Genomic DNA, 21,827 nt, shown 5'->3' with positions numbered 1-21,827 from the left:
ACACACACACACACACACGCACACACACACACACGCACACACACACACGCGTGCGCACGCACACACACACACACACACACGCACACACACACACGCACACACACACACGCACACACACACGCACACACACACGCACACACACACACACACACACGCGTGCGCACGCACACACACACACACACACGCACACACACACACACACGCACACACACACACGCACACACACACGCACACACACGCGTGCGCACGCACGCGCACACACACACACGCACACACACACACGCGTGCGCACGCACGCGCGCGCGCACACACACACACACACGCACACACACACACGCACGCACACACACACACACGCACACACACACACACACGCACACACACACACGCACACACACGCACACACGCACACGCACACACAAACTTGTGCGCAGCCGGCGCACATGCCGGCTTCACAGCTGCAAAGCTTTACTAATATCTTCGAGCGGTTTCACCGTCGCGGGGAATATGACCTTCATTTGACCGCGGCTGCGCCGTACCCTTGGCAACGAATTCCGTGACTCGCCAAGCCGAGCTCCGCCGACGGCCGCGTTCGCTAATCGCCGCCTCTGGCGCCGCTGCCGGCTTGGCGCATGCGCTTTCCGCAGCTGGGTTGGCGCCTGACCATGTGACTCGTCGCATGCTTGGTTCGATGTGTATGACAGCGAGGAGGGGCCGTCTTCTCTGAACCTTGCGCGATGAGCTGGAGGCTTTGAGCCGTCGTCGCCAAGCGGCATCTGACCAACGCGCGGATATCGCCAGGCGAGCAGCATGCTTCACTGGAGAGGGTCCGGAATGCCAAGCGCGCGAAGCTAGCGTCGGGGACTGAGGAAGAGCGAGCCGTTCGTCTCGAAAAAGCCGGAAGCGAGACCACAACCGTAGACAAAGGCAGACTTTGGGCGAATAGTATAATAATTCCAGCTAAATCAATGGGAAACCAAATGAAATCAAGACTTGACTAGATCAAGAGAAGCTTTCGCTTTGCATACCCAGGGTTAGCTGAGATAGACCGCTGTCATTCCTTATTTTATATCGGAGACACGCCCGCAATGTCATTCGTGGCGCGTGCTTGATAAAGCCTCACGAAGTGTCGTAGCCAGCGAAAAGCCGTTTCAGTGCTACAGGGACTGTTTTGCTACTACGGATCACGCAGATTTTTCTTCCTTGGTGGGCCATCAGTGCGTTCTCATTAAAAACGTATGACCCCATTCTATAGCCCCAACAGGGATTTAGCTTTCTGCTGTAGTTATGTGGCCAAGCAGCCCGACGTTTAGAAGCCGACGCAGAATACTTCGAACGCCGGCTGCTGGCGCATTGCTGGAGAGACTAGTCGGCTCTCTGTCTCTTCAGAAAGGCCCTTGGTGACGCCAGAGTAGAGAAGCAAACAGGGAACCGCTCTCACAACGCAGACGCCGCTCAGTTGGCTTTATTTCTTCTTTTGCTTTGGTCTGTCTTTTTTCTCTCCCTCCGCGACGCTCGTGCTCCTCTGGCGCCCGAGCCGTGGCGAATGAAGAAGCGAGGGCGTGAAACTCCTGGCCAGCACGTCATCGCGTGGTCAACGATGCTGCACGTGCAGAACCCCAGAATCGAGGTGCAAGCGCGAGAACGGCGACAGACGGGTCAGCGCAGCTGAGGACGGCGGCAAACCTTTGGCAAGCTTAACCGAAAAGCTAGAGTCCACGTAAACGTTGCCATGAACTTCGAAACCGTCGACGCTCCGCCGCAGCCATCCGCCCAAGAGACGATCCAGCCATCAGTACCGGCGCGTTCCCAGGGAGTGCGACACGAGACGCTGGCTCCGCTGTCCACAGGCAAGGAATGCCTCCGTCTCCAAGGGGTGCCGCTCGACGGGCAGCACGAGACCATCATTGAGTTCCTGGGACCAGACGCGCGCTCCGTCGTCGACCAAGGCGTGCACATTGTCTACACCGCCGAGGGACAGCCTTCGGGAGAAGCGATCGTTCAGATGAACTCCGAGGAATCTGCCTCTCGGGCGGTCGTGAATTGCCACAACCGCTTTATGATGGGACGAAAGCCGAGCCGCGTGCAGGCGTTTCTGTGCAGCGTGGACGAGATGAAGACCAAGCTCGCGGGTGCCCAGCCGGTGCCCTACCCAGAGAGTGGTGCCCGGCAGCCGCAGCCGGAGGACCTGCAGGACGCCATTAAGCCCGGCGACCAACATCCCGTGCCGACGCCGGAGCCGGCTGCAGTGGCCACCCCGCCGCCGACGTTCAATACTCTCGCCATGTCAGCCCCGACGGTGTCGCCGGAAACCTGCAGCCCGAAGAAGGCGCCCCTGACCATGGTGCTCGTGAGCGACATGCCCGAGTGCGCTACGGAAGACGACATCAAGGCGTTCTTCAGCGGCTTCCCGGGGCTCAAGGCAGACGGCGTCTACATGATGCACCTAGCAGATCACCGCCACATGGGCAGTGCCTTCGTGGCCATCCCGTGTCACAAGGATGCTGTAGCAGCCATCCTGGGAGGGCGCCGTCACCTAATCAATAACTGCGTGGTCACGCTCAGCATTGCAGACACTGACATGGTGTTGCGCTGGCTCCGCGCCCCCAGCAGAGCTCACCTGTACAATGTTCCCGCACCGAACCCGGCTCCAGGGAAATAGCTGCCAACTGTGTGAATAAAGTTCGGTTGTGGCGATTCTGGGATTCTTTAATGTTTGCACTTCTCGCTCTCCGCGGGCTGATAGAGGAAGGAACCAGCCGTTCGTTTTTCTTGGGATAGCTCCACATAATCTTTGAAGCTGTTCCAGCTAGATCGTTTGGAGAGGGCAACTCTTGTGCTAGAACTGTCACAAGGTTCTAGCGACAGCAGCTTCGGCTGTAAATATGGTCTGTAGGGCAGATTCAGAAATACCACAAGTGAGTCAGCTCTCTAGTATGATATTGCCCCTCTTGGAAATGGAAGGTAAGTGATTTGTGGAAGGGCATTATAGAGCAGGCGAATGGGGGAGGGAATGAATGAATGAAACTTTATTAACATAAGTAGAGAGAGAAAAGCAAACGGAAAGGCCGAGAGGTTATCCACGCTTAGAGCCCGGACTCCTACCGGACACTGGGGAAGGGGTGTGCAGGGGATGAAAGAGAAAGCAAGCAAAAAAAAAAAAACTCCCCCCACCTCCCCGAAGGGGATCGTGCGGAAATGCGAATGCATTGGGTGCACCGATGAGTGCGCTGCGGCAAGCAGTCACGGAGAGAGGCGCGCGCTCCACTGCATTTATATATACTTTTCCGAGCGCAGCGAGCGGAGAGAGGGTACGCGGAGAGGAGAGAGAGACCCGCGCAACACGCCCGCCCCGCGCGCGAGCTCTCTCCGCCGAGCTCCGCGATGCGAGCGCCCTTACACGCCCGAGCGCGCTCCTTCTCTCCACTCACTCTCCGCTACTCCGCCCGAGCTCCGCGATGCGAGCGCCCTCACACGCCGAGCGCGCTCCTCCTCTCCCCTTGCCCTCCGCTACTCCCGCCCGAGCTAGCACGTGCTCCGGTTGCTAGGCGCGCCACAGCTGTTGCTAGGTGCACGCCGCCCAAGGCACGACAACCCCCGACTAAGAAATGCATTCGCATTTAAAAGAGGGGAAAGAAGGGCCGCGCACACACTTCAGTCCCTTTGCGGCCACTATAATCTTTCGGCTAAGCCTGTTTCCTTCATAAAACGCGAAAAGGGCTTTTGTTCCTACATTTGTTTTTACATTGTTTTTACAAAGGGCGAATTACATCCAGAACACTGTAGATCAAAGAAGAGTATTCTAGGCTGCTGACGTTAGATCTAAACACTTACCCTATCAAAGCAGATAACACGCGCGGCATAAAAATAAATAATTGCACACGCGCTTCACCTGGCCCACGGATAACACAGATAACACAGCCCGGCGCAGCAAAAACAAAACAGAAATAAACAAACCCAATGCATGGTTCGCGGCATTACCCCGCACTAAGAGTGCATCGCCACGATGCTAAAATAAAAGACAGTCCGAACAAACAAAAAAGTCCGTCATCTTGCGAAGTAAGGTTTCAGGCGAACAACTTGGGTGACTTCGGGCCGCGTGCGTCGTCGCGATGTCCCGGAATCACCATCGGGGATCACCTCGTAGGTAAGCTGGCCAACACGTTGTAGAATCCGGTAGGGTCCGAAATACCGTCGCAGAAGCTTCTCACTGAGTCCATGTCGTCGGATGGGAGCCCAAACCCACACAGGATCCCCTGGGCGGTACTCGGCGTCTCGGCATGGGTGGTTGTTTACCGTCCGGCATCCACCAGCTGATGGTCGTTGTGTGAACTCGAGCTATCTGGCGGGCCTACTCTGCACGGTGAAGGTATCCTTGAACGTCGGCGGTGAGGTCGTCGTCTTCTACGTGCGGAAACATGGCGTCAAGCATCGTAGTCAGCCGTCTTCCGTAAACAAGCTTGAACGGTGTCATCTACCTAGTTTCCTGGATAGCCGTGTTTCCTAGATTGCGGCTGGAGTACCGGCAAATTTTACCGCCATTTTTTCGCGGGGCTGCCAAGGTTGCCAGAACACGAATGTTCACCCAGCTAAAAAAGCGGTGGCAGGGGGTCGCCAGTTTATGTGACACCTTTGCCTAATGTACACATCATTTTTTTTTACATTTTTTTTCTTTTTTTGCTCACTTCCGTTTTCTCCCCGCCATCCCTTCCTCTCTCTTTTCTATCTGTCGTTCCGTCGCTACCGATTCCTCTCCGCCCGACTCGCCGCGCGGAATATGCGGGCGTTTGAGGCCTGCGTGCGCGTGGCATTCACTGTGTTTATTGTTTCTTTTTTTGTTTGTTTGCTTTCAGCACATTCACGGGTAGAAAGAGGGCATGTGCACCGGTTCCAGCAGCGGGTGTGTTGATTAGCTCGCACTATACATTCGCGGGTACTACAAACGTATTGGGGCCGTAAAGGCTGCGAATTTGTCAGTCCACTCTGGTTACAAACCCCTGCGCGCTTGGGCCGCGGCTCGGGCCCGGGTTCACTCTTGTTTTTTTCGCTCCATCCCCGGTGGAGGTTGCGCGCTAGAAATGGTCATAAATGCCTATTTAATGCCGATTTCAATATCGGCGCCTATGTGGATTAATGAGAGTTTTCACCCATAGAACAATGCAGAATTTGGACGGGACAGGACGCAGAGTCCTAGTTAACCGAAATTCCGAATTAACGGGGTTTTGCTATCGGCAACGAATTGAAACCTGTAGATTTAATTCATTTGAGCATTGGAATTTTTTGTCCTCTATGAGTATGGTCGAGAGTGCGTGTGTGCGTGTATGGGGATCTGAGTCTTCGATAAATTTTATAGATAACCGGAACAGCTTGCCTTCGAATTAGCTCGAATTTTTTAATGTCTCCTTTTTTTCTATGGGGGTTAGAGTCCACGGAAGCGTAATGCAGGCGCTACCTGGCCAACAATTTTATGCTAGGCATTATTTGAACTGTGCATAATTTTGAAAAGCAACCGGTCGCCTGCAAGTAGGCGTGTTTACATGGTCAATACGAGTTCTTACGGGATTAATATAAATGGGGCAGTAACTGCCCGAGTGCACTTCATAGGGGGACGCTGGAAATGACAAGGCGGGAATCAAAGTACTAGTAATTTACATTGAAAAATTGTCCTCGTTAAATTCATTTGCAATTTTCCGCTTGTTAAGAACCACTTTTTCGCCAATGCGAATTCATTCGTCTTCGTTTTGTTTCTTAGAGTTCAGGTGGCGTCAAAATTTATATGGATTGGTTTTTAACATGTGCAAAAATAACTGAGCGTTCGTATATGAGAAGTTTTTCGGTGACGGCTGGACTCGTCTCAGTCTACGCCTCACAGAAAGCATTTCGGCTGGCGTACCCGCAAATTTTCCCACCATTTTTTTTCGACCAAGAATGCCTTCCCCGATAAAAAAGCAAGTCCGCTCTGGTCACAAACCCCTGCGCGCTCGCGCCGCGGCTCGGGCTCTGGCCCGGGTTCGTTCTTTTTTTTGCTTCGGCCCTAGGGGAGGTACTACAAACGTATTGGGGCCCCTAAAGGTCGCAATTAAAGGCCGTAAAGGCCGCGGGAAATTACGAGAAAATTTGCGGGTACGCCAGCCGAAATGCTACCGCTGCAGGCATCCACGACGACGTATCGCATGTAACTGGTCGTATTGCCAAGCACACAGAGATAAAAGGCATAACATGGATACGTTTTTATTCGCACAGAAGTAGAACATGGGCAACCTTTTCCCACCCATCTGTGATGTGATACTCGCGTACAGCAAGATCACTACATCGAAGCCGAATGTAAACCGTCCATAATTACACACGTGCAAGGTACAAAACCAGCTGAAGGCCAAGTTTCAGCAACAACACACCCTACACAAGTGCATCACAATGCCCCAGCAATAACAACATTCGCAAACATCGTTTTTCTTACAAACGTCACTCAGTTATCATTTGCTCGGGAGTGTTCTGATGCATTAAGTGCTTGGGAAACCAAAAATTTCCGGCAAGAAGTGTTGGCAGGCCGGGTGATGACACAAGAATTTGCAGCTTCGGAAACCTTTCATTCGGGAGCACAGGAAAGTGACAGTAAAAGCACAGAAATCAATCAATCAATCAATCAATCAATCAATCAATCAATCAATCAATCAATCAATCAATCAATCAATCAATGTTTATTAAAGTGCCTAGGATCATCCAAAGCCTTTGTTCTGGCCCAATCACAAAACAAATGACAACACTGAAATAAAACAGCAGGTGATATGGTCACCAAAGAATGCCAGCGAAAGCGAACAAACAATAAAACCCCCCAAAAGTACAATAAAATTAATAACAGAAGAATAGTAACACAAAAGATCTTTCCATGCCAGCATTTTCTGCGCAAAAGGATAGGGGCTCACCGCACTGACGGCCTATTTTGATCAGTCAGCAAGTGACCCCATGCCATATGCTAGCGCTTTGGTCCGACTTTGAAACACTGAACGTTCACAGTTGCATTACCTATGACATACCAGTACGCAGGGGTTTGGGCATTAACTGTTCACATTTGCCTCCGAGCTTGGTGTATTATTCCGCAAGCAGATTTACAGCCGAGGCTGGGGACTTGAGTTCCTTAAAAAGGCTGGGAAATGAGAAGTTGTGAATTGAGAGCATCCTAAACACCTGTACTTTTAGTTCGCCCACTGGGCTCTTCTTTCCTACCGTGAGAGTGAGAAACAACATCAACTTCTCAGCTGACTTTTTTTCAAAATGTCACGAGATAAAAAAAACCTTGAAGGCCACCTTCCAGCTTCCTTTTTATAATTGCAATGGCTGCTTCATTCGGTGCTATGCCACTCGGCTAGCCAGAAATGATGAGGGATGTCGCACATCTGTTCACTGTAGACAAAACTAGAGCAATCGCCACAACTGGAAACGCTGAATCTCGAAGCCGCACCGCCGTTGAATTTATAATATTTTTTTTCGTCGCGACGTTCCACAGTGAACTACAAAGCAGGCATTATTCAGGCAACGCTCTTCTGAGCATTTCAAACAGGTACAAGGGGGAGTAGGCAGACTAAGTTTCTTATTCAGACGAATGGTGCAAGTTTTGTGCGAACTACGGATAAGAGCGTTGGGCAGATGATAGGAGGGAAGGTATTTTTTTTGTTTGTCTAGGAGATTGTAGTGCTGAGAGGCAGGTCATGCCTCTTGACAATGCACATCTAACACGCAGTGTGCCCGTCACTAATACCCCTGTCACAGGGACACTTTCGATACGACTGATTGATTTTGATTTGATTGTAGGGTTTAACGTGCCGACGCTACACAGGCAATGAGACGCACTGTAGTTGAGGGCTCCGGATTAATTTTGACCCCTGGCAATCTTTATCTTCAAGAAAGCTTCAATACTGGTCACAGGTCCCATGAAGAAACGCTTTGCTTAGTGGTCCAGAGCTAGAAAGGACGTGGGAGTTTGGGAAAGCATGACTGGTTTGGCCAAAACGAACCACACTGCTTGGTACGTGGTAACACTGTATCCGGTTGCTTCTATACCACTACAGATCACCAGTACCTTGCCTGCTTCCGGTTTATTTTGATGCTAACAGCAGCTGCAGTCGCTGTTTGTGTTGTCGATTAGCGATTTCTCAGCAATTAATGAACCTTTTGGCACCAAATCAATGCTAAAATGACTATGGAAAGGTCAGACTTTTGTTTGAGACCAACTTGCGGTTGCCTTCAATGGCCCTTTCTGACTGAAAAATCTCGGAAACGGCTCATGTCCCGTTCAAAATAATCTCAGCAACGCACTCTTTGCACTGCACGGCTCCGGTGATGAGGTGGAGGAGCAACTGCCGTTGCCGTTCTTGAGTTGTACCCGAGTATAGTGCACTAAACAATGCCACTTCATATCACAGTTGGTAGCCTTTCACCAAAGTGTCAGTTTATATCACTGCCTCAAAAGAGGCAAACATGTCATTTCGGACATCTCAACGCTGCAGCATGGGTTGCGTGGCTTCTGTTTAACAGATTATTTATCTAACGAAGAAAGGATGAAAACATACATGGAGAGCTTGTTTAAAGGGACAGCAAACTGATTTTTGTAGCGTATAAGCTCTCTGTCTCAAATGAAAGGGCACCACTTAAGACATTTTGAACCGAAACAATGTTCCTGATAGCACCCAGAACGTACGAAAGCGGAATATTTAGCCAGCCTTTCATATATATTATAGCGAGCCAACAAGAATATTTAGCCAGTATGCTGGCAACCAAGACAATGAACCATACAGCAACATACTTTTAAGCACTTTTAGCTGTGCGCAAGATGAGAAAAGGGGCATTTAAAAATTTGTTCTCAACTAAAACAATAATAAAATGCAGTCTTTCTTAATTCTTAATGCAGTTTTTGAATCACGCGTTAAAACCGATGGAGCTGCTAGTATTCGAGTGGTAGTGTCACACTGGCACCACCTTTCCGATTTCAGAAATCTTAGGCCCAAATTAAAATGATTCCTGCCAATTTTTAAAAAAATTTCTTGTGGTTACCCCACTATATAAAACGCTTCCACTACTTTATATACCATATTTTTCGGTGTATAAGTCGTGGCTTTTTCTGATTTTCGTTGATGCATCTTAGCCACTGGTGTGACTCATGTATGGAATAAATTTGGTACGTGGCAGCCACGCATGGTCTGTGCTCACACAGATGCCTGTGCGCTGCGTGACGTCAGTGCACGTTAAGAGACAGCTCTATGGTCTAAATGAATGAACTAATTGTTAGCGAGTCGGAGGAAGAAGGATCGATGGTTTTGCCTAAACGCCATCTGTAAGTACATGCCATCTGTGTGTATCAATAAACCATTTTTGAGAAGTTAGTTCTGTCTAGACTTTGGACGGTAGATGCACATGTACAGCACTGCTGACTGGGGAATGCGTTCAGAGGCGGCAGCCGCCGCAACTGTGCACTTTCGCCACACTTTCTAACGGACTGATCCTCTATGGGTTTACCTGATTAACAAGTGCGTTTTGTACACCGGTGCATCCTATACACCGGTGCGACTTATATACGTCTTTTTTTGCAGAAAAACTGCCGTTTTGAGGGGGGTGCGACTTATACAGAAGTGCGACTTGTAGACTGGAAAATACAGCAGATATTCCTTGCGGTTACCCCACAATATAAAATACTTTCACCAATTTGTTTTGAAATTCATTGTGGTTACCCCAGCATATAAAATGCTTTCACCAGTATTAGAAATTCCTCGTGGTTACCCCACTATATGAAACGCACCCCAGTATATAAAACGCTTTCACCAACTTTCGAAATTCATTGTGGTTACCCCACTAATGACACGTTCTCACCAATTTATGTAGAAATTTCTTGCGATTAACCCACTATATTAAAACGCTTTCACCAATTTATTTATAAATTCGTTGTGGTTACCCCAGTATATAAAATGCCTTCACCAGTATAACAAATTCCTCGTGGTTACCCCACTATATGAAACGCACCCCAGTATATAAAACGCTTTCACCAACTTTAGAAATTCCTTGTGGTTACCCCACTATATGAAACGTTCTCACCAATTTATTTAGAAATCTCTTGCAATTAACCCACTATATTAAAACGCTTTCACCAATTTGTTTAGAAATTCCTTGTGGTTACCCCAGTATATACAGTGGAATTCCGATGAATGTACCCCGGCTTTACGGCGACCTGCTTCTTACGACGGATCACTGTGGTCCCAGCAAACTCCGCATAGTAGAAACAATGCATTAAGAACCCCGATGATACAATGTTCGGGTGCATGCGGTCTGCTTCATACGAAGGACGCTGACGGGGATAAACCGGTGTTTTCCCCACCTTTTACGCCACGTTGACCCGTATTTCTTCACCCCCATTTAGCACTGCTAGATGTACAAAAAAAAAAAACAGTCTGTGGCGGACCCAACCACTTGCTTTTAGCAGACTCAAGCTGGCCGGTGCTGGCAGGCCTTTGACGGCCTCACTGGCTCCAAGTGGCAGCAGAGCGCCGAACGGCATATAGGCGTTTCCTAGTCAGCACAGCCAAGCGACGCGTGGCGCCATCTAGGGGCATGTTTGAAGCTATGTCCACGTGCATGTGGCCCTCAATTTAATTGCGCAGAACCGCTTGGTCTCGTAGTGTAGTAGTTCCGCTCCTGCGAAGTGAACGTCCTAACCCGGGTTCAAATCCCGTTACCGCTTTTTTTTTTTTCATTTTCACGGGTTTGTCATATTTGAATATTAACACTTGTTATCCTGCATAGAATCTATTTATGACATCTTTCTGCATTATAAATGGGATGTCGGGTATTTTCGTTGCCTTTTGGTCAGTTTCAGCTACTGCTTCTTGTACGTTCTTACGGTTTTTCCCGGTTTAGGTCGGTTTCGGCTATTTCTGTTGAATATTTTTCTACACCGTGGTTTTCAACCATTGCAGGTCTGTTTTGGCTGCTATTTATTTTAGTTCGGGTGGTTTTGCATGCTTTAGGTACGTTTATGCTGTGATATAACCCCCACAAGCAAGCTCAGGTGACGGCTGGCTGTACTGACTAGGAAACACATATACGCGTGCAAACTGTGAGGAGTTGAAGTCCAGGTAGCTGGCGGACTGCAATTTGATGCTCGCATGGTGCTGAGGAATGTGACACACAATACCCCACGGCGATGACCTAACCCCCGCTTTCCTCACCCGCCTGACCTCTCCCCACACCACTTGCCAGCGGCCTTGGCCACACTCCTGCCTTTTCCCCACTTGTATTGCTTGTCTGCACCGACCTTCCCAGCTTATCTCGTGCGCGTGAGGTGCAGGGCTGGCGGGGGGAGGAGGGGGGCACGGAATAGGCGTTTTTGTTTTAGAAACTTGGGATTTCAGTCAGGGTTTTGCAAATTATGCACGAATGCGCTAAATATAGTAATTTAAACAAGTGTTTCGCCCGCCTGTCACGCAAGACCGTCTATTAGGGCGACATTTACTGTACCCCGATGATACAACACCCCGCTCATACGATGCTTTCACGCGGCCCCTTGAAAGTCGTATTTTCGGGGGTTGTACTTAAAATGCTGCCTTTCATATTCCCCAGTACAGTTAAGGAACGAGTTTGGTTCGGCTGGTTGGCATAACTTTTGTGGGAAAAAAAAAAAGTAAAAAAATTAAGAGAGAGAGAGAGAGAGAGAGAGAGAGAGAGAGAGAGAGAGAGAGAGAGAGAGAGAGAGAGAGAGAGAGAGAGAGAGAGAGAGAGAGAGAGAGAGAGAGAGAGAGAGAGAGAGAGATTGCAAAGGATAAGCCGTTGTTCAGTCAAATTTCTTTGTTACTTAGTTCTTGTTCACCGTGTTTTTCTCTCCTGTACTATAACCATAAAGCAAATGAAACAAATGCAAAATCATGAAAACACAGATATCATAACGAGCCTTGTGCACAATATAATACACTCCCAAGCTGAACAAGAAAGCAGTATGCTATATTGAGCATACCGTGAAATGGACCATGGGAACAGCCTACACAGGCTAGCAAAAGAAACTTTTCAAGAGTTTCTAAGCTGGTGGTATCTATACACCAGGAGAAAAAAAAAAAAAAAGGCAAGCTATGGCAAAAAGCAGTTGTGAAATGATCTGCTTTACAAACATTCACGAATGCTAAAGCGTATCCCTGGAAAGTGATAGTGCATTTACTTGCACAATTACTGCACCGACCTGGATCCAGAATTAGGCACCAAAAATTGATTTTTTTTTTTTCCTTTGCCAATCATTGCACCTTAGCTTGCAGGAATAACCATCAGCTCATTCTAACTGATGATAATGGCACTTAACTGTTCAGTGCCAGCAATAAAACACTGGATAAACTATGCTGCATATTGTTCGGGGAATGATGTGAAGGATCTAGCTAACAGTGCGCCAATGACAGAAAAAAAAAAGAGAACAGTTTTTCCATTTTTGCAAACACATCGCTATGGCTGGCATCAGTTATCTTAGCATGTTTGTTTCACAAGATGGGGGGGGGGGGGGGGGGGAGAGGGAGTGATGCCAGCTACATGGCTGGTTTAAAGCTGCCAGTCGCCAAATATGATCTGTAGCGAGGCATACATGATTCCTGCTGACACTTTGGCAAGTTCTCACAGATCAACAAGCAGCAATAAGTTGACAAGTGACCAAAAGTGGATTGCGATTTGCAGTAGCTTCAACAAAGGAAACTAAATTTGACAAAAAAGAACTCAAAGTTGAACTTTGCTAATAAATAAACGGCAAGTTGTCATTTGCGCATGCAGGTAACGTGTTCTTTTATTACAAGTATGTCTACGTTTCTCGGAAAATATTTCTTGAATGTGCTTACAGTAGCTGGAACTTGAACTAATAATATCCACTTGAATTTCGCATTCCCGATTCCCGGCAAACCACGTGCAAGCATTACGCGAACCACTAGAGTATATTCCTGCTGTTCTCAAACACCACACGTGCCCTTCACACTTCTAAAAACACTGCAGCCACCACCGTGCAAAAGCAAGCGAACTGTGCATAAAACCTAAAAGCCATTCTTCCAAGCAAACGACACCTGAGCCCATCATGACGGGGCCTAAGATTTACACTCTCACAGACTTATTACACCCTCAATGCTGTTGCAAGAGACAGCAGCCCTCCTTATACACAGGGCTTGACACGCAACCTTCCAGGAAGGAAACAAAATTTTTTTCTACGTAATGAGTGACACATTTCAAGTCTGATGCTTCAGGAATGCTCTCATTCGAGTAAGCGGCATCACATTCATTTGGTGTCCCGTGGAAAGAGTACAAGAGTTGGATGGGGAGAGGAGAACAGCACATTACGTGTGTATGCAGTTACGGAAAAAAGAAACATCCTAACAAAGGTTACCGTTGTCAGCACACTCTTTCACTGTGTCCTACTACTGGTCCTCACACACCGCGGGTTGTTGATTCACTGCACTCCGACTGACACCATTCGGACTCCCGCTCCACCAGGAAGGGACAGGAGTTCACTCTGTCATGCGTAACAGGCTACTTAGAAAAAACAGCGCCAAAAACGATACAACAGGGAGTAAAGACAAACACTGCGCTGTGTTTGTCAAATCAGCGCAGTGTTTGTCTTTACTCCTTGTCATATCGTTTTTTGGCGCTGTTTTTTCTAAGTAGCATCATGCATCAACTAGCCTGTCTCATTCACTTGTTCAGTTCATAACAGGCCACTGTGGGGTTTTGGAAAAGGAGAAAGTCGTAAACAGCGGTACGTCACAGCTGCCGCCCCAAGAGAACTCGCCATCACCGGGGACTGCCCGTTCCGTCTCCGTAGGGAGGAGAGAGATCGTGCGTTGTCTGGCGCTGTTCTGGCGCCATTCGAGGGAGGATGGGAGACGACAGCCCTCTCCTAGGAGGCCCAGTTGTGGCAGTAGGTGTTTTGCCATTCTGGAATGTAGTCGGCCAGGGGCCCTGCATGGCAAAGGAGGAGGAAACAGGTTGCATTGTTTTGCACAGACTGAAGCGCTGGGGTCTAGTTTTTTTAAAGGAGCCATGAAGACAAAATACAAGTTGGGTTTATTAGAAAGGCTGCTTAGTCCCGATAACAATGATACCAACATCATCGCAATCTTCAAACAAATAACGGAGATATTAAAGAAAACGTGTGAAGCAGTCGCGACCCCCTAGCCAATTTCCTGCAACTTTTCTATGACGCCACGGAACAGCTTGTTTGTGCGATTGGTGGCCGCCTAACTGACCTGTCGCGTCGGCACATGACTGGACGTCTGTAATGGGGCCTCTGGTTTCATTTGACCGCATCACTTGAATGCTAACATGCAGTTAATGCACTGAAGATTACATTTTATTGCTGGTCCGTATGACGTCATTCTTGCTCATAACACGTCACTGTGGCGCAAATTTTGAAAGTTTTTAAATGCTTCTTGCTTTTTTTCATTAAAAAACATCTTTTGTGGCTGTAATGGAGCTGAGTGAGATACTGAATCCTAGTTCTTTCAAATTAAACGAAGTTGTATTTTCTCTTCATGGCTCCTTTAAACGTCAGAGCTGTTTAAGCTTGATCTTGGTCTGTTGCCATTCACAAAATAAAAAAAGAAAAAAGAAAAACCTCTTTCTTTGGTGTGAGGTGCCCGGCACGACCTTCGCACAGTGGCTATAGCATAAAAGAAGAAAAAAAAGAAGAGAAGAAATGCCGGACGCAAAGCCACCCGTTCACAATGCACACGAGAAGTCGGCCACCGGACCAGCTCACGAAGAAATGGAGGCCTACCAGGGCGAGGACACGGTACAAGAGGATTTGCTGTACATGGCTGCCCTGTCAGAAGACGATGACGAAAGGGATGATGACGACTGCTACTGAATAATACACTATGCATACTTTAAAAAAGCAGACATGAAATTTTCGTGTTACGTTTTTTTTCGCTGCTATGGGTGCCTTCCAGGTCATTAATCATAGAATGGCGCATTAGACGGTCGATCGCAGCGTAAACAATCATTTACGGCGTCGTTTATTTGTATCAGTTTCAGTTTCAACAAAACGAACGCCGAGTGGCCACCATGACAGGAGGGTGCACCTGACGTCGCCATTCCTGTTGCACCACTGCCGGTCTGGACGCGCTCGCCCAGACCGGCCGAGGTCTTCACCATCTCCACACACCCAAATCCATGACGTGATACATACGGCGTAGCAGCGCGCGCCAACCGCAGTCAGAGCATTGGCTACGTCACGGGAGCCCCAACATCGGCAGTTTGGGGCAAGTAGCAGATGATGTCATGTCGGCCCACTCTGGGCTTTCTTGTGCGGGCGAAGATTTGAATGGATTTAAAATGTCTTATACTGAACGCCTACTGTTGAAACATACTGGGAGATATCTCCTAATAAAAAGGAAGCATTTTACGCAGTTATCTCAGTTCTGAAATTTCGTGTCATTACTCCTTTAATGGTCTTCGCTTTACAGTGCTGTCCGCAATGGCTTTGCACTGCTGGAGTCCGGCTGCTCTCTCTCTCTCCTGGGATCCACTGTCAGTGTGGCGAGAAGCTAGGTTGACCCCAAGCTCTGCTGTTCCTCCAGCCTTGCACCACTAGTCCAAGCTGCACCATTTTTTTTAAGGTTTGCTGGAGTATGCAGGTTGGGTGAGACAATTGAACAAGCTAGACCAGCTGTTCCACACCCTAACTGGACCAAACTAAGACCTGGCTACAAAGCTTAGGCGTTTTTCGTCTCGCCAATCGGCAGTTCTCACTGGGGGAGCCACTGTCCATGCAACAAAGGTGTTTTTCCCATTTCTGTAAGGGCTGAAAACATGAGAGCTTGACAAACGCTGTATGATCTTGAACATCTTGAGGTAGCACAAACTCAACACGGACACAAGAAGAAGGAAGCACGCAGACCACAGTGCTACTTGATTGATTGATTGAATGTAACACAACGCAGGCAATGAGGCACGGCCATAGCAGAGGTCTCCAGATTAATTTTGACCAGCTGAGGATCTTTAATGTGCACCGAAATCTCATACCACAGCGCTACTTCGTTTTTCCTGTCCACTTCCTTCTTCCTATATGCGTGTTGAGTTTGCGCTACTTCAAGATGTTCAAGAACCACTACTAAGTAGTCCAAGTGTTGATTCTGCTGCACTAAAATCATAGTGTTGTTGTTGGCCCAGCCCAAACAGCGAGCTGCAGAGAGGTTGTGCAGAGACAGCTTTCTGGTAAGTTTTTAATAAACTCTGGTGAGACAGTTTTGCCATATACCATTTAGTTTAGTGCGTAAAATACTGCGCTGCATGGGTTGAAAGGCAGTGAAACAAATGGCACCATGGCGTCTCCTATGCAAGCGTGCTAAACTTGGAAAAAAAATCCCGGGCATCTGTACAGGTATACAGCGTTGCTGTAAGAGTCTCTTGCCTTTGAAGTACGAAGCGCTCCAGCGCGAGGCATAAACGAGTGCCCCGGTGTTTTTTCAGTATGTGTTACGAAGCGCTCCAGCGCGAGGTGTAAACGAGTTTTTTTTAGTACGCGTTACGATCTAGCGTGAGGCGTAAACAAGTCTGTTGGTGTTTCAGTACCGTCCCTACATCGGACGACGATTACAGCGACGATTACACCGGTGATGACGACAGATGCCAACAGCCGCAGCCCTTAAGGGGCGTCGCCCCTAAGGGGTGTCACCCCTAAAAGAACAATTTCACTTTTGCCATTTACTTTGAGACTGTTTTATTTACCAGCTTTCAACTGTCTGTAGCAGTCAAGAGGTTCTTGAAGAACCACGGGCAATTCTTCAGGAAAAAAAAAAAAGATGAGCGGTGGACATGGCCCAAGGCAGACTGTGGCGAGTTTAGGACTGACAAGACAAGCAAAAGCTTGCCATGGTAGCGCCCTCCTGCTCTCCTGAGTTTTGAAGCTCACACACCTCACACTTCTGCATTATGTAACTCAAGTAATGCCTTCAAGTCAGCCTGTTTTGCCTCTCTCGACGACTGATTCAAAAATATGTTATCAGTGATCTTGACTTTCCTTTCGCGTGTTTCACCAACATGTCAGTGTCGCTTGTTTCTAAAGCTCTGTGCCAATTTCCCTCACAGGCTGGTGATTCAAGCTCAAATGAGCAAGAACAGGTGCAACACAATGTGCCAACAGTTGTGCAAGCAGCAGTTCTCAAGCATTGAAAGTGCTCACTACCGTATTTACACGATTGTAGGTCGACCCTTTTTTTCAAATTTGACAATCCAATGTCGGGGGGGGTCGACTTAGAATCGAAGTCGAACCGTCTACCGCTAGTAACGGCAAGAGAAACGAGAAGTCGGGGGTCTACGAGGTGGGGACAGCTTTGCACCCTCGTTCCCATGGTTATGGTCTAAAGTGTGAACCGCATGGGGCGTTTTGTGCTCGCAAAAATGCGCCGCGCTGACGCTGCCGCGAATTCCAACCCTCATGCTGTGCACTACGCGATCGGCGGCGGCAACATGGCGGTGTCACCAGCCGCGAAGAGGTGCGCGTAGCTCCAGCGACCGCTTTTAACCGCTCTTTAGATATCACTGAAGGCAAAAACGAAGACGTTTGTGCAGGAAAGGAGCTGATAATGTGGTCGAAAACGACACTATAAAGCATTATCCGCGCCGCTAAGGAAAGCGCCAATCAAATATCCGCCACCGTGGTAAGCCTAAACATCTCCGGCGGCGTCAGCCGGCTGGGGCAAGTCGTCAGGCTCCTCCCACTACCACGCCCGTTACGCGTCATACCGAGGTAGAACTGGTAGAACGTAAAAGCAGCAGAAGCTGCCATGCGCGCGTAATCGTCGACGCAGGCGTGAAAAACTATCCTGTGCAACGCCAACGCGCAAGAATCGCGTGCAAAAACGCGTCAAGAATCGTTTTATTCGTCTCTAATAAACAAAATGAGTATTAGCGAATCCCTTGATTGAATGCGCGGCGCCAACGTAGCCCAAGTCATATCACATTGTTCAGTACACTTCCGAACGCTATGGTGGGAGGTTCCGTCAGTTGCCATGTTGTTTTGATATCGCGCAGCAGTGGCCGCTGCCGGTTGCATCGATGGTTGTCATCTCGCAGCTAATGTGCTCTTCCTGCTCAACCCACAGCGCATGGTTATTCCGGGTGCTTAAACAAAAGCTTATCTTTTTTAACATCTACCGCGCATACCGCGAACGCACGGCTCTTGTGGGAGCATCGATCATTAGAGCCGCCGTGTGGGTTGACGGAAGAGCTTCTCTTTGTGATACGATTTTGTAGGCGGCGCTCGTTTTTTTATTTTTTTTTTAAAGAGAGATGCAATTTTTGGGGGTTGACCTACATTCGAGTCGACTTACAATCATGTAAAAACGGTACTTACTCACTACGCCTGTCGGGGCAATTTGAGATACGATAAAAAAACACATGCACATAAAAGGGCTAAACCCCATCAAAGTACACAGCAGCAACCAAAATGCTTGTCAGGCATTAGGGTGACCCGAGTGGCATAGAGGATGAAAGCACGCGGGAAGAGAGCATGAGAGCAGGAGGAACTCCGCCTTCACTGACAGGGACCAGTGCATGCACCTTCATTTTGTTGTTGTTATTTTCGTTGTTGTTTTCGATCGAGAAACCAGAAATTTCCAGCAAGCATCAGCCAATGACTGGTAAATTATCCTGCACTTAAGAATGTACCACAAACCCCAGCAGCCCAACCAAGATTCCGCGAAAAAGCGGGATTGATTGATTATGCTGAGGCTATGAAGTGCGCTGCAGAGGAGGGCTCCAGATTGATTGCGACCACCTGGGGATCTGTAATGTGCGCCCAAATGTCGACACATGAACAAGTGGGATTCAGTCACGGGGGTATTCGAGTGTCACACCTGACAAGTTTTTGCTTAGAAACGTTTGTGTGCCATTCCGTTTTTCAGGAGAGTCTTCCCCCCCCACCCACCACCCGTGCCAGGTGGAACTTTCAAAAGCGGTACTCACGGTTTCTGCACCTACGGGGCAGAAACTTGGGGGCTCAGTAAGAGGGTTCAACTTAAATTGAGAACGACTCAGCAAACAATGAAACGGAAGATGACAGGTGTAACATTAACTCTTTCGCTACCGCCGGAAAATTGGCTAATTTTAGGGGTCCAAGAAAACATTTTTTTCCTGCTAAAAAATTGGTTAGGCACTAATTGCAGGAGCACAAAATGCAGATTATTTAACGGCATTTCCAATAATAACAGTTTTTTAAAGGTTTTTATATATCATAATTGTAAAAAAAATATCAAAACCACTATTTTTGTCAAGTTGTCAAAAAAATGATAAAAAGGAGTTGTGTATATCAAACCACCAGTAGAAGAAAAAAATTAGAATATACATTTTGTAGGAAAACATTTCAAAAACACGCCCTAGAAAAAATGTCAACTTGCGCGGAACAGTTTGTCAGATATAAAAAAAAATGTTAGCATGCACGGTGCTCGTGTCATGCGGTGAAGCCCAACCTCCAATTCAAAATGTGCAATTTCGGGTGGTTTCCTGGAATAAATCTGGCGGTTTGTCATTACCAGAGGCACCAATTTACCCCGACATAACGTAAAAACATCTTTTCAATGGCTGACTTCGCATTTACAGCGAGCACAATATTTGAGACAAGCACGCGATGCGGAAAAAAACATGCATGAAGTTGAAAACGGAACGCCGTGGCTGATGCTTGTTGTCGTTCACGGTCAGTTATCGTTCAAAACATAAAGCTGAGCTTTATTACAGTCGAATCCTGCTACAACGAAATTGACGGGACGCGCGAAAAATTTCGTTGAAGCGAAAATTCGTTGAGGCGAAATCCGCCCCAACACACCACGGAAAGGTCCGAAAAATAGCCCCGTATGTTTCCGCATCATTGGCAGCAAAAAAACAATGTTTAGAAAAAGGAGTGACGCGCAATAACGTCACGTTTATTCGGATAACAAACATACCAATGGTTATCTGTGTTCACTGCACGCAAAGAACGCGTTACGGAGGGGGGTGAAGAAATGCAGGCGGAAAACGTATTGCTGCACAACAAGGCGTGCCCACCGAGCTGATTCCTTTCAGATAGCTGCTAGGCCGTCGGAAGCCCCCCTCGCTTGTGGCAGGAGCAGTGGCGTCGGTGGCGTTATCTTATCCTCTGACGGCACGGCAGCTACTGACCTTGGCAGGCAAGACGCGCGCGCTTGCATTAAACATGACCGCCCGCTCGCTACTAAGATAGGATGACTTGGCTTCAAGACCAAACACGCAAACATGATTTTTGCTCTTGGCTATGAAGAATGGTAGAAGGAAAACGGAAAGGACAGCTGCTCACGAGCCACAACGCATACATGACGGCGCCGCGCCAGCAGCGGAGCACATTCGTGCGATTTCAATTGGATACAGATTGGCTGTAGCTCCGGCTTGGCGAACCGGGCCTGTGCCTCATGTAAAGACGGCCAGCCACATCGTTATCACCATCAAACAATGAGGTCCGCCTATGGGTTTTTTTTTTTTTTTGGTGGTAGTGTGGGCGCACCGCGCATGTTTTCGGTGAAACTAAGCGTCCTGAATGTTTAAAAAGTTACAAATAGCTGGCGCCATGCTTATTTTATTGTGAAATAATTGTTCAAACCCAGCCCAATTCATCGAAAATTTCGTTGAAGCGAAAGCAAGCCAGACAAATGGTTCGTTGTGGCGAGGACTTAGTTGCATTGACTACTATGGCTAGCTGATGGGGAATTGGAAATATTTCGTTGAAGCGGAAATTTCGTTGAAGCGGACTTCGTTGTAGCGGGATTAGACTGTATCATCTTCTTACTCGCAATTGTAGCCTTGCTCGCAAAAATGAGGTACGATGAGCTAGAATCGTGCCCTGCGATCTTTGGCCGACTAGCAGTTGCGCGCTGAAAAAGATCAGCACAACGAGCCTCCTCTATTGCAGCGCTACCTAACAGTTTTCAAATGAAACAGTACAAAAACTTATCCGAGACTCCGTCCGAATAGACAGTTCAACTAGCAGCAACATTAGACACCCGGCTATACACTCGCATGGAAACAAAACTGGAAGGCGAACAGCTGGCAGTGTAAGGCCGGTTTGAAGCGCTGTCCTCGGCAGAACAGATATCTGGTGACTGGGTGTGACCTTTTCACTTGCATCTGAAGTTCTTATCGCAGAAATCGGGTTAGGGTGGGGGGAAATCAGGAGCGCCGTGCTTTGTTCGGGGATCAGTCGCGAACGCTTCAGGCGCCATGGCAAGTAGCCTTGAAGTTGGGTAACTGCGTAGTAGCGCTAAATATGAATTTCGCGATGCAGAAACGAAACCGAAACTGTTGTAAACTGTTTGCGAATGGTCCTGGGGTAAGTAGAACTACCACAGTACTTAGAACAACGTGTGCAAAGTCAATAAAACTGCCTAAAATCATAAAGTAGCTTTGCAACCAGGCACTGCTTGACATTTTCAGCCGATTTCTGGGATTATTACTGTCAGAGCACGAACCTGACGATTGAAAATCGTTTGCTAGTTCCCCATTCACGCCCTGATAGCAAAAAACAAGCGCTGGTGCAGAGTAATTACGAGTTGCATGCATTCTTCGTTGGAAGCCGTGACGCGCGATGACCACGCCCCTTTTCCACACCCAGGTGGTTCAAAAGCGTGTCAAAAATTACGTTTCCGTTGCAAAAATGAAAACAAAACTGATTTTGAAAGGCCATTTTCTGACCTAACTCCGAACAGCTTTACTTGTTCGAGAAACGCCTGGAACGCTATGAAAAGGCGCTTCCAAAAGTATCAATCAAATTGATCGATTTTGATAGGTGCGGTAGCGAAAGAGTTATCGGACAAGACGAGAGC

General features: G+C 48.0%; 2 protein-coding genes across 2 annotated transcripts in view; one reads left to right on the top strand and one right to left on the bottom strand.

The window, feature by feature from the left end:
• Positions 1-1,732: 1,732 nt before the first annotated feature.
• LOC144175542 (epithelial splicing regulatory protein 2-like) lies at positions 1,733-2,662 on the top strand. Its single transcript, XM_077704615.1, has one exon. The coding sequence runs from the start codon at positions 1,733-1,735 to the stop codon at positions 2,660-2,662; it is 930 nt and encodes a 309-aa protein (XP_077560741.1).
• An 11,005-nt stretch (positions 2,663-13,667) lies between these two features.
• Pex16 (peroxisomal biogenesis factor 16) overlaps positions 13,668-21,827 on the bottom strand; it is a 32,711-nt gene continuing 24,551 nt past the window's right edge. The window contains exon 8 of the mRNA XM_077701932.1: positions 13,668-13,959. Within this exon, the coding sequence (XP_077558058.1) occupies positions 13,898-13,959 (62 nt within the window). The 3' untranslated portion in view covers positions 13,668-13,897. The remainder of the gene's footprint in view (positions 13,960-21,827) is intronic.

The sequence above is a fragment of the Haemaphysalis longicornis genome, unplaced genomic scaffold (genome assembly GCF_048455015.1).
Source record: "Haemaphysalis longicornis isolate Haplotype H1 unplaced genomic scaffold, Haemaphysalis longicornis Haplotype H1 scaffold_3, whole genome shotgun sequence".
NCBI classification, from domain to species: domain Eukaryota; kingdom Metazoa; phylum Arthropoda; class Arachnida; order Ixodida; family Ixodidae; genus Haemaphysalis; species Haemaphysalis longicornis.
Note: the sequence above shows the minus strand (reverse complement) of the source record. Positions and strands in the feature narration are given on the sequence as shown.